General features: G+C 39.9%; 1 protein-coding gene across 2 annotated transcripts in view; it reads left to right on the top strand.

Moving 5' to 3' along the window:
* ITPR2 (inositol 1,4,5-trisphosphate receptor type 2) overlaps positions 1 to 13572 on the top strand; it is a 444505-nt gene that overhangs the window by 193228 nt on the left and 237705 nt on the right. For both annotated transcript variants that reach the window (XM_037144844.2, XM_053662176.1), the window contains 6 exons: positions 332 to 421; positions 536 to 661; positions 4378 to 4500; positions 5143 to 5343; positions 7420 to 7671; positions 10853 to 10978. In XM_037144844.2, the coding sequence (XP_037000739.2) occupies positions 332 to 421; positions 536 to 661; positions 4378 to 4500; positions 5143 to 5343; positions 7420 to 7671; positions 10853 to 10978 (918 nt within the window). The remainder of the gene's footprint in view (positions 1 to 331; positions 422 to 535; positions 662 to 4377; positions 4501 to 5142; positions 5344 to 7419; positions 7672 to 10852; positions 10979 to 13572) is intronic.

Below are 13572 nucleotides of genomic sequence, written 5' to 3'. Positions count from 1 at the left end.
CTATAGGCAATATAAAGGTGTGATATGTCTGGTAAATTTAGCATAAAGAAATACACTAATAATGTTGTGTTATCTTTTTCATTTTCACTTAACTCAGTTATCAGTTATGCCATTTACCTTGCAATTTGGTTGTTGTTGGGACATGGTAATTTGCATGGCTCGTGTAAGCCAAGGAACTTTTTATTGGGTAAAAAAAGTACAAAGGAAACATTTAATTGAATAATACATTCTTACAAAATTATTACAAAATATAGTTATTATTTATTAAAAAGAAGTAAATTTGTTACAGTGCTGTATATGGCATAAAAATATATATTTGTGTTTATTTCAGGAATCGAACATCTTAAGTCCCGTGCAGGATGGAACGAAGATCCCTCAGATCGACAGCAACAAGAGCAATAACTACCGCATCGTAAAGGAGGTCAGCAGAAGTAAAATATTTTTACGTGGGTTTATGTTTGCATGGCCAAGAATTTTTGTGCAAAAACTATATTTAATATTAGGTTGGTTATATTCACTGCTCTTCTTTTAAAAGATTTTGATTAGGCTAAGTAAACTCTGCATACAGAATAAGAAAAGCCGGAATCAACATCAGCGGTTACTGAAAAATATGGGCGCTCATTCGGTGGTGTTGGACCTTCTGCAGATACCCTATGAAAAGGTTAGTTCTTAGCTACATCCTTCCTTTGATTTTTTATATTCTGATGCAATTTTTTGACATAAAGTTACAATGAGTTTTTCCCTTGAACTGTTTGAAATTTCGCCACCGATCTGATTCCCTGTCACCCTGTGGCCCTTTAATGTGTGTTTTCTGCAAACAAGGATGCTCTTCTCCATAACCACGTGAGCGCCATCCACATGGGGAAAGAGTGTGACTCTTTACTGCCACCTGATCCTCACAAGCTACTCACCTGACCCCCATTATCCCAGCTGTGTCCTGTTTGACAGAAAGGTCCACTTTGGAAACAGGTGCTCTTTGGTTGTCACGTCCATTTTAATCTCCTTATGTTGGAACTTTTATGACCTTGACGCTTTTGAAGACAGAGAAGCTCTTTGGAAGATTGTCTCTTCTTCTTCTTCTTTTTTTTTTTTTTAAGATTTTACTTTATTTATCTTTAGAGGGGAAGGGAAGGAGAGAGGGAGAGAAACATCAATGTATGGTTGTCTCTTGTGCATCCCCTGCTGGGATCTGGCCTGCAACCCAGGCATGTGCCCTGATTGGGAATCGAACTGTGGTTGTTTGGTTCACAGGCCCGCACTCAATCCACTGAGTTGCACCAACTAGGGCTAAGACTATCCCTTCTTTTTGGTCATCTGATGTATCCTTGTGATTTGATTCAGTTATGCGTCTTGGCAGGAACTTAACAGAGGTGGCACTAAGTTCTTCCCTCCACTTCCTGTCAGGTGGCACATGAATTCAGTTTGTTCCATTGCTGATGGTGTTCACTTCCTCACTTGATGGTGTCTGCCAGGATTCCCCACTGTCAAGTACCTCTTGTTCCTTTGTAATTAATAAGTATTTTGTGGATAGTTTCTTTGAAACTAGGTAAATAGCCCATTTTTAAATCAAACTTTCAGTTTATTCACTTACTTACTTTTACCAGAGTGGACTTGTAGGTGCTCATTTTACTCAATAGGTTATACTAGTTCTCTATTATTATTTATTTGGATTTTCAGGTCACTACAGATTTGGCCAAGAGAGCCCCTTTAAGCTAGTGACTCTGTCCTGTAAAATGTCCCCATCATTCTTTGCTCTTCTGCACATGAAAATATTGTAGGATCGCCTTGCATTCTTCTTGCTTCCACTCTGGAATGAGCCATTTCTTTAGGTAGCCCCAGTTCTGTTGAAGGAGAAAGTTATTTACAAGCAAAGTTTTGAGAACTAAGTGTACTTATTGCTACAGGGGCTTTGCCCCTGCAGAACCTCTAAATATACAAAGCTAGGGAATACGTGTGTGTGTTACTATAGTTACTCGTTGATACACACTTGGTAATAGCTAACCTATCATCACTAGTGCTGCTTACTCTTCCACGTGAATGCTTTCTGCACCTCATTCAGGCTCTGGCACCTACTGGCTGGTGCCCTTGGTGTCTCTCTTGGGCACACGTGCCATGCTGGGACTCCTTCAGTGTAGAACTCTCCTGCTTGGACTTTTGTTCTTCCTACTGCATTGCCCCACCCCCTTAGTGACATTTAGTATGTAAATGTATAAATTCTTCCATTCCTTCAGTGGAATAACTCATACTGTGGCAGAGAATGCAATAAAAGCATTCTTGAAAGGCAACAAAAGCTATACATCCTCCACATTTATTATCCAAATTATTTTATCTTTGATTTTGCAACATGGGCTTTGGACATATGATCAAGTCCCTTCTTTTAATAATACGAGTAACACTGAGCATTTTACTCTGACTTCGTGTTATAGGTTTGCTCAGGTTTAATAACTGAAATGTTCAGAAGCAAAAAGAAAGTATAAGAGTTTCAAAGAAATATCAGATATAATAGCACTGACCCTGGTGTTCTGTCCTGTCCAGCTCTTCAAGGGGAATTGGATATTCCTGTGGCGGAAGTTCCTTTTATGTCTTTTAACTATTCTTGGACTATACAAGTAAAGGAAGTGTTAGTAGAATTTAAAATGAAAGTTTTGTATTTTAAAACTAGGAGGGAGTTTCTGGGCTTATTTATTATATGTCTTGTTAATTCATCCCATTTTAAATGTGAGGAAATGCGCCTATTAAGGATCTCAGGCTGATTGTTTTATCGTAGATGACATGTGCTGTAGACTCTTAGATTAGGAAAAACTTTAGGTGGTTTCAGTGGTATTGTTAAAAGGCCATTTAAAAAAATATTTTTATTTTTAAAGAGAGGGGAAGGGAATGAGAAAGAATGGGAGAGAAACATCAACGTGTGGTTGCCTCTCATGTGTCCCCTACTGGGGACCTGGCCTACAACCCATGTATGTGCCTTGACTGGGAATCGAACCGGCAACCCTTTGCTTCCTAGGTCCATGCTCAATCCACTGAGCTACACCAGCCAGGGCAAAAGACCACTTTTAAGAAGAGAACTTTGCAGCCTTTGTAAATTTTGAGACTTAAGTTTCTTAATGAGAGTCCTCTAAGCAAATAATAGTGTTCCGGGACTTTGGGAAATGGCCGGGAATAAGGAAAACAACCTTGAGCAGAAGTGCACTAACCAGAGCAGAGAGTGGTGGTTGCCAGAGGGGAGGGGGATGGGGGCCCAGTGAGAGAGGTGGAGGGATTGAGAAATGCAGATGGGTGGTTACCGAACAGTCATGGGATGTAAAGTGCAGCGTAGGGAGCAGAGAACTACTGTGATAAGTATGCATGGGGCCAGGTGGGTACCAGAAATATTAGGTGGAACACTTTGTAATGTAGATGATTGTCTAACCACTATGCTGTACACTTGAAACCAATTGTGATAGAATTATACCAAAAGTAAACTGTAATTGAAAAATAAAAATAGAAATGCACTAAATAAATAAGTAAATAAATACATGTGTGTTCAGAAAAGGGGACAAAAAGAGAGAGAGCAAAATAGTACGGGAGAAAGCAAAGAGAAAAAGAAAAGAAAGAGGTGGAAATAAGAGACAAAGCAAAATAGCAGAAGGAGGGGCAGAGAGTGGAGGGGCGAGGAGAGAAAGGAGATAACGGCAGAAATACGCAGAGAGAGATTTAGAGCGTTGAGGGTATAGAGGAAGGAAGAGTAGAGAGAAGAAAGAAGGCAGAGCAGGGCAGGGGCAGAAGCAGGAGGAGGGATGAGAGGTGGTGGGGAAAGCAGTGGAAAGGGAGACCGCTGAGGGAGAAGGGGGGGTATAGAAGGTGGGGACAGAGGAGAAACCAACCAACCAGACAAAAATCCAGAGGGATCCTGGTACATAGAAACACTGGGAAAGAGGGAAAGCCCAAGAAAGAGGAAGGTTGGAGGGTGTGGCAGAGAAGGGAGAACCAGAGAGAAAGCCGGGGCTAGACAGAGAGGGAGGGAGGACAGAGGAGGGGTGCAGAGAGAGAGAGAGAGAGAGGGGTGTGGAGGAGGCAGGAGAAAGGGGCAGCTGTGGACAAGCAGGAAGGCTGGGGAGAAAGGGGGGTCGTCTCTGAAGTAAAGAGGTGTCTGAAAGAGTGGAGCACAGCTGAAGGTGGGAGGAGAAACAGAGAAGAGAGAAACATCTAGGAAATGGGGGGAGGGGTGTCTGGTGGGCGTTACCCCCAGGACAGATATAGAAACCAAAAAGGCACAGAGAACATGGAGCATAAAAGAGCAGCAGAGACGAAACGTGGGTATGCGGAGGAACTTGTTTCTGAGACTGTTTTTGCCACGGTGTGTTGGCTTCTCTCTCATGTACCCTCTCTGACTTCCAGAATGATGAAAAGATGAATGAAGTGATGAATCTGGCCCATACATTTCTGCAGAATTTCTGTAGGGGCAATCCACAGAATCAAGCTCTCCTTCATAAACATCTGAATTTGTTTTTAACTCCTGGTGTAAGTACTTTAGTGTCTTCTCATATTTACAGTAAAGTATCCATCAGATTTGTTTTAGCAGCCCTCGCAAATAGAGTTTTATTAATTTTCATCACCTCATTCTTTTTCCCTTGTAGGGGTTCTCTTCCCAAAAGTGAATATCTTTCATTTCCATTAAGGAGACACTTAAAGAAACTTGAAAAATCATACATTTTACCTGAAAATGAAGACTTCATTTATGTTTGTGTGTGTGTGTAGTTTCATGTTAGGGAAAAGAAAGAACATGACAATGCCAGCAGTAAGATACATATGAAAGACTCAAAGGTAGAGTTCAAAACAGTAAAATACTGATCCTAGGGTCAGCTGATACTAGGGAAGAGCTGACTTTGAATAATAGATAATTAAATTATTCTCAAGAACACTGTTGCTCACTGTTGATCTGTGTGTTAATAGGCTCCCTTTTCCAACTCAGATCCTTTGTGAGCTTAGTTTTCTTTTAGTGGTGAATGATCTCATTGCATTTTGTGGACGGCTTGCACAGGAAACTCACTATGGCTTTGCATAGAGTATAGAACTGATCACAAGCAGGGGTGTTGTTCTAAGTCCCGTAGAACAGAAAATTGATCCTGTCAGAATTACAAGGGCACATTCCTCTCCGTGTAGCTCCTGGAAGCAGAGACCATGCGACACATCTTCATGAACAATTACCATCTGTGCAATGAAATCAGTGAGAGAGCAGTGCAGCATTTTGTGCACTGCATCGAGACTCACGGCCGCCACGTGGAGTACCTGCGGTTTTTGCAAACGATTGTAAAAGCAGATGGTAAATATGTGAAGAAATGCCAGGATATGGTAATGACAGAGGTATGTTCTTGGTTTGCATTTGATCAGCTTCACACAAACAATATGCTGAAACAGGTGTTGTCTGTTAATTTAGAGTGAGAAAAAAACCCAACAACATCGGTTTGGAAAGTAATTGAATCATGATGACTTAAGTGCAAAGATGTGTTGGTTAAATGAAGTTACATAAGTTGATTTTATAATTCATCAAGAGCTTTTCTTTTCCTTAATGAACCTACATATTTTAAATAATAGGTAAAATCCTACAGAATGTTATAGATTATTTAGAATGAAAGTGACAAACTTTTATATTTTTAAGCTTTTAATGTATTATAGAAATGGATTAAGCTCTGCTTTTCCAGTACCTTTATTACTATGTTCATGAAATCTAGAATGGGAGTTCTCTGCTGATATTTGCAGAGGGCTTTGAAGGCAATTTAATTAATAGAAATTATTCATCAGTGATTTATTACATGTGTACATACACTTAGCTATTGAGTATAAGTGTTTAAGAAAAACAAGTGAATGGAGTACTTAGTATATTTTTCCATTTTCATTGTGATGTTTGAAATTGAGTGAGCTTTATGCATTGAGTTGTTGGAGAACTGACAGGTTTTTGAGCCCAGTTGGGTAAATCATTGCCCTGTGACCTAATGGTTTTCTGAAGGTCTGTATGGATTAGAACAGCTTTCAACCATGGGTACCAAACAGTTATGTAGTAGATTATCTTGTTTGGGGGAATTTGCACAAAATTACATATTTAATTTTGGGAAGGAGGGTGATTTCTATATTGATGCAATATGAGTCCCTTCTGTGCCACAGAAATCTCAAGCTTTGAATTTTTTTCATGTTGTTCAAGCACAATTGTCTCCATTTTCTTCCCCAGCACTGCCCCCATCCCAGCCATCCCCACTTCCCTGCTCCATTCTACCCTCTTTGGTTTTGTCCATTTGTCTTTTATACATGTTCCCGACAACCCTTCCTCTTAATTTGCTAATGTAAATTTTTGTTATTAAGCATTCAAGGGACATTTTAACTTGTGAGATTTACCTTTTTCATATTTACATTTACATTTGTATTAGTTCTTCTTTGCCTAGAAGTGTGTGGGAACTAATATAATTTTGTATTGTGATTATCAAGGAAAGAATTAGAATTGGAAAGCAGCAAATATTTAAGCCAATTTATGACACTTAGAAAGGAAAGTGTTTCTATGTATAAAGAAGTGTTTGTACCTCATATTGTGTGAAAATATAACACATATTTTGACACAGACACGTTCTCTTTCAACAAAACTTTCAAAGTAAGCCAACTAATTCTTACCAATTTAAATAAAACAAAAATTATATAAGCTGTGTTACCCACCTAAATATCTCATGATGGGGTTAGAAAATTGGTACTTATAATAGAGAGGCAATAAGACATTGTGGATTTGGGGCAATAAAATTACCACCGAGTGGAATTTTCCATTAAAATTATATAAACAAAATACGAAGGAAAATTTATGTCCTAAAAGTTTGTCTGTCTTCTCTCTTCTTCTTCCTCTTTCTCTTATTAAAGTCTTCCTTTTATCTTTATTTCTCCTATCTCTGCCTTTACATACATTCTTTATTGATGCTCACAACACATGTAATTTCCAGATTATTCCAGAGTTCCATTTGGCTCAATGTACTTCCTTATTCTGTTACTAGTGAAGAAGATGAGGATATTTTATTCTGCTTTATTGCATTTACACTTTTGAGATTTCTTATGCTTTGGCAGTGGAGTCTTTCATTTGCAGTAGAGGGAAGTAAGTGTATTTGACTACTTTGCAGGTTTGATTTCAGTGGGTGACTCACTGATGAACAATTTACTATCATCCATGTCATTTCCTTCTTGCCCCCGTCCGCCACCCTGTATCTCCCCTGCTGGTTTTGGTAGTGTTCAGAACTAATCACTTGGCACCTGACTAGATACCATCCTGCCTTGGTATCGTTCTGCCTTTGCAATGTTATCTGTGTTTTTGCGAAGAAATACATGTCTCCAAGATGGAACAGGCCTTTGGCTATAATGGCAAGGATGAGTATCTGGGCTGCTCTGTAGACTTGCTTGTTATCATTTCAGTTGATAAATGGAGGTGAAGATGTGCTGGTATTTTACAACGACAGAGCCTCGTTCCCCATCCTTCTCCAAATGATGTGTTCAGAGAGAGACCGAGGGGATGAGAGTGGCCCCTTAGCCTACCACATCACCCTGGTGGAGTTGCTGGCAGCCTGCACCGAGGGGAAAAACGTCTACACTGAGATCAAGTGCAATTCCCTCCTGCCCCTGGACGACATAGTGAGGGTGGTGACGCATGATGACTGCATCCCGGAGGTAAGCCTGGTGAAAGCTTAGTGGCTAGAGAATTGTTAATGATTCTTAAAGTGCCCAAGTGCCAGAAGTCCCCCTGGTACTACTTATAACGAGATGATATATTTTGTCAAGGAACTGTGCTTAGTTATATAATTACTATTTTAGTTCTATAAAAAACTGAAAGATAATGTTTTTAAACCATAGTCATTGAAAGCTACTACAGGAGTCTGTGGATTCTAAATATGGCCATGTGAACAAAATGAAAGCTTCACTTGTAACTTCTAGCATATTCTTGAGAACAAACAAGACACTCCATAAATAATTCACAGTCACTGGTAGGAGAGGCTGAGATGGTGCCGTGGGACCATCTGTTGGGCTCTGCAGGTTTATCTTGCTTTATAGAATAGATGCATTCTTGGAAATACGGACACGTGTTTTGCTTTATTCACGTATCAACTTATACCCTCTGTCCTAGTTTGGCTCTAATAATAGGGAAAAAGTTTCATTAGAAACTGGTTGTCTGCCAACAGGATCAGTGAGGCTTCCAGGAATGTACATTGTAATAATCTTTTTTCTACTGTTGTGGTATATTATTGCAAAGTTCATAAGTGTGTGATGCACTGAATATGCTATAAATACCAACATTTTAAATCATAGTAACTTCAAAGGTGTCAGGTGAGGGTAACTTTCCTCCTTCCAGGTTGTATAGGTAGTAATGGACTTGATAGTATGCTTTGTAGAATTATTGACATCTCAAACCAGGGGTACTTCACGCCCTGATTGGTCTGAAATGTGATGGCGGAGAGGAGGCACAGTGTTGTGATTGACTCCTTGGGTCTGTATTTGGGGTCTTGACTCTGTCCAGGCTTCTCTCCACACACACTTCTCTCCAGCTGCCCCACTCATGCCTCCTACATTCAGCTGTGTCACTCTGCTTCTTCCTTCAGATTTTCCATTCAAGCATGACTTCCTCTGGGAAGACTTCCCTGGCCTCCAGTAGTAGAGTCTATAATCTGAAGTTTGGCGTTTGAATTTTATTAGTTAATAGATATCTGTATCCCTCACATCCTCTTCCAAGATTGTAAGCTCGGTGAGGTTCAGGAGCAGAAACACTGAGGTCTAGAAGCGGCTGGGGCCTAAAACCAACGAGGTCTGTGTCTGCTCGCCCCTGCATTGCCTGAGCCTGAGCTCACACTTAGTAAATGAGTTTGGAACGAATGAGTGATGTATACAGTGAGTCAGCATCCGGGATCCAGTGCTTTTTAGCAGCATGACTGGCTTCAACAGGTTAATAACCTTTCTAATCTTTAGTTTCCACGGTTTTAAGGTGAAACAATTAGAGGAGGGACATGATAGGATTGTTGGAGGATTATGTTAATATATTACATACAAAATGCTGAAGGTGTTTGACATGTAGCAAGCAATGAATCGATATTAGCGGCTGTCAAGGTGGTTATGATAGTGCAGTGAATGGCTCTGATGTCGCCCTGCCCTGTGGTCAGTCCCTGACACAGGTACCCTGTCACTGAACACTCACTTTAGACCTCGGTCAGCTGGAGATGAGAAGTACTCAAGCCATGAAAGCTGACCCTGTATTGCTGTGGTTCTAACTTGGGTCCTATGAATCCCCTAAAATTGTTTACATGATTTCTTATACATCTATAAGAGGGGGGACCAAAAAACTGGTATTTATTTATAAAAAATTATGTATTCTTACATGTTTAAGCTTTAGTCACCTTTAAAGTACTCTCCATTTGATACAATACACCCATTGAGATGTTTTTCCACTGCTCAAAATAGTTTTTGAACTCAGCGATTTTAATGCCTTTTAGTGCTTCTGCCTTTTTTTGTTTCACTGCTTCCACATCGGCAAAATGTTTCCCTTTGAGGACTTTTTCCATCTGGGGAAACAAACAAGCAAAAAAGTCACTCAGGGCAAGATCAGGTGAATAGGGAGGGTGGGGCAGGGGTCATGCTGGTTTTGGTCAAAAACTACTGAACACTCAGCATGGTGTGGGCAGGTGAGCTCATAAATCGCCCATCATGAAATGGGGAAATGTGTTGAAAGAGTCTTCAGAAAAATTTACTGAAGCTAAACACTGCCTCTCACAATAGCACCAGCTGGCACACTGGTACAGGTGGGTTCCTAGAACACTCACCTAGTGAGGAAGCCTGTACTACAAGGGGCCCGCCCTCCAGAAGATAATTTCTTCCTTTTTTGGGGTCCCCCATATATATACATTTTCTGGGGAGATTTATAACAGTCATTATATTTTCAATAAAAAGAAAGAAAAGAAGAAAATGAAAAACAAACTATTGCCCTACACATTAAAAAAAATGTTACATGTTGGTAAGATTCTCCCTGGTCATTTATGAGGAATTAATCTGTAAAGGAATTTTAATACATCTTAAAATAATACATTTTTGGTAAACTGTAAACTTTTTTTTTCCTCAGCAATAGTAATTTAAGTAGTTCTGAATGAAAATAAAGTATTATTTAATCCACAAATTTAAACATGACATTGGAACTCTCTTCATTGCAAGTGACAGAAACCCAGCTTAAATTAGTTTAAATTTGAAAAATATAGGAATTCTATTAATTCCTGTATTTGGGAATTTGAAGGATAGTTGTTTAGACGGATTAAGGGATTCAGAGAATGCCAGAATTCTTTCCATCTTTGATTCCCTCTTTCATCGTGGTTTTGCCTTATTTTCTTTTTCTGAGCATGCTTTTCCTCTGCACACTGGGAGACGATGGCTTCTTGGAGTTCAGTTTTACCTCATCCCACTTTAGCAGGGAGGTAGAGATGGGGGAGGGAGGGGGAGAGCGAGAATATGGCGGGGTCAGAGAGAGCAGGGGAAGGGAAGGGTGTGGAAGGAGGAGAAGGGCAGGAGAAAGGGAAAGGGAGCGGCTTCGACTCCTAGCGCCTCAAATAGACTTGGTCTAAGTGAGAAGACATTCTCACACCAACCCCTGGGCCCAGGGGAATGGAATAGGAGGTCACGTGTTTCCCCATGACGGGCCAGGGGACAGCTTGTACTTAGTAAAAGAAGGGAGGTGGGAATGCTTCCTGGGCAGACACAGAATGTACTGTAATCTACCATTGGAACTAATACAGATTTTATTTAACTTTTCATAATTGCGATCTGAAAATGAACAATGAAGAAAACTCACTTTCTTTGGTATTTGAAACTTGTACAGGTTAAAATTGCTTATGTGAATTTTGTTAATCACTGTTACGTCGACACTGAAGTGGAAATGAAAGAAATTTACACAAGTAACCACATTTGGAAATTATTTGAGAACTTCTTGGTGGATATGGCAAGGGTAAGTTACACTTTGACCATTAAGTATTACTTCATGTTCAGTAAAGTTGTTGATATATATTGGTTTGTTATTAAATGGAATTTTAGTGCCCTGGTTACATAGGTTAGAGAAGACATTTGGCAGGTATCAATTGGTATTCAGCCTCTGACCATGAATGAAATTACAAATCAGAGATGGAAAAGATCTCAAGAGGTCTTAACTACTCCTTCTGGGCGGAGAGCTACTTGAGCAGATTACTCAGGACTTAGCATTGCTCACTGTTGCTTATTCAAGTCTTTGGAAGTGTTCTCCAGTAATTGAATAAATACCTAGTGTTTTTACTCATGCCGATCAAGATATATTGTGCTTTTAATTTCAGTCCATTTCCTTGTGTTTGGCAGTTTAGCCAAACTGCCCTGTTGGGCAGGGGTGGGGGGGTACCGATTGAGGAGAACATGTGGAGCTGGTTGGTATTTTTTAGTTACTGTCTAGCATATGTTTTGCTCCATTAATATTGAATGAATGAATGAATAAAGGAAAAAATCATTGTTATAGGTTGCACTTAATTTTAGTTAGTATAACTTATCCTTTTTTTTACATGATGAATCACTATTATTTTCAGTGTCTTTTTTTTTTTTGCATGATGAATCACTATTATTTTCAGTGTCTATTACTTGAGTTTTTTTTTTTAATCTTCTGTGTTTCTTTCTGTAAAGTTAAGGAGCATAAGGTTGAAATAAGAGTTTCACTAATAGAGGATAGACCTGTTACGATGGCCTGTCTCAATCCTCTGGTTTCCCACGTTCCTGAGTGCTGGTAGATGTCGGCGGGCCACACATAGACATGCTGGGAGGAGCGGGGTTAGTGAGGTCCACATAGTCACTGTCTTATGAGAATGAATGCTGACTGTTACCTATTAGTTTATTGCTTCCCCACAATTCTTTCTGGAAGGAGGGAAGACAAAGGGGATGTAATAAAACATCAACTGCAGATCCAGACACCCAAGAGCAATCTTGGATAATAACGTAAATCATGTATTATTCCGGTCCAGGAACTGAATCATTTAGTTGAGGCTTGCAGGTGAAATGTGCGCATTTTACCTTTGGTGTGGTGGAGTATGAGTGAGATCCGCTATGGCCAAGTATGTGCAAAGACGGTTTCTGTTCTTCATTTCTCTAGAACTCAAAAAGGCACTTGGTGCCTTCCTTCTGACAGCCTGCAGGTATGGAGAAATCAGCCTGTTCTAAGCAGGATTTACATACCACTCCTAATCGACACCATATGCCCCACCCCTGCTGTGACCTTCTGAAAGTCCTTGTACCTGATTGGCCACAAGTATCTCCAGAGACCTTGAAGTGGAGGATGGCTTATATGCTTATGACAGCTTTAAAAATGCACGTGCAGAGAGATAATAAAGAGATTATAGGCTGATTCACAGAGGTGCATGGTTCTATGGACTAAAGATAAGCTTGAAAAAGACCAAGGTCACATTCTAGGCAGCATGAGCTGCAAAGCTAAAAAGACTTATTTTTTAAACCGAAGAAAGCTGATGACAGCTGCCACTGATTATTCTACTTCTGAAACACTCTCTCAGTTGATGTGTTCATAAGGCTAAGATGTACATATCCTTTTTTAAAAAAAGTACATATGTAAGAAGGAGTTTTATTTTCACTGTTTTAAGTAGACAATTAATATTTATTGTATAAAGACTCCGGGGGAACTTCAGGATCTTCGGAGTCTATTCACTCATTATGTCTAACCATGACAGCTTAGCTGTACTGCAAAAAGCATTTTTCTTTGTGTCTTGTTTCCCTCTTATTCATGTTTTAAAGCAGCAGCTCTCTTACCTCCTTACCAAGAATGGCAAGGAGCCAGCCTTTCTCTTTTAGGGAAAAGGCAGGAAACCTGGCTTTTCCATACCTGCTTCATCTTTCTCCCCTCGAAGAAAGATTGAGGAGCTACCACACACTTTCAAATTCAAATATAAAAAGTGTAGTTAAATAGGTAGCCTGTGGCTTTCTAGGCAAATTTTTAGTTCAGTAGAGCAGTGGTTCTCAAACTCTAGTAGTTCTCAAGCATCGGAATCATCTGGAGGATTTGTGAAATCACGATTGCTGGGCTCCACCCCCAGAGTTTGTGATTCAGTGGTTGTGAGACTTTGCATTTTTAGCAAGTTCCCAAGCGATGCTGAAGCTGCTAGTCCAGGGACAATACTTTGCACACTATTACAGTTGAGCATGGTTGTTAAGAGTAGTTAAGAGTGGGCTTTTTAGAGGCATTAGCCAGACCAGAGTTGAAGTCCAGATTTTGCTTCTTACTACCTCAGTTACCTTGGGCAAGGCACTTACTCCTCTGAGTCTGAGTTTCCTTATTTGTAAAAAGAGTACAATAATAACAGATTCCGTATAGGGTGATTCAATGACATACTACATAAACCCTGCTTGACACTTGTTGAGAGAGCAGGTCATATCATCCATTTCATCCATATCATTGTAACACCATTGGTAATATAAGGTTATAATAGCCTTTAAAGCAATTTCTAAAAGCTTCCCCAAGACATATACCAAATAATAATGTTGAGGATAATAAAAGGGAGCCCATCCAACATAGACAAG

The sequence above is a fragment of the Artibeus jamaicensis genome, unplaced genomic scaffold (genome assembly GCF_021234435.1).
Source record: "Artibeus jamaicensis isolate MK-2021 breed Jamaican fruit bat unplaced genomic scaffold, CSHL_Jam_final contig_233, whole genome shotgun sequence".
Taxonomy (NCBI): domain Eukaryota; kingdom Metazoa; phylum Chordata; class Mammalia; order Chiroptera; family Phyllostomidae; genus Artibeus; species Artibeus jamaicensis.
Note: the sequence above shows the minus strand (reverse complement) of the source record. Positions and strands in the feature narration are given on the sequence as shown.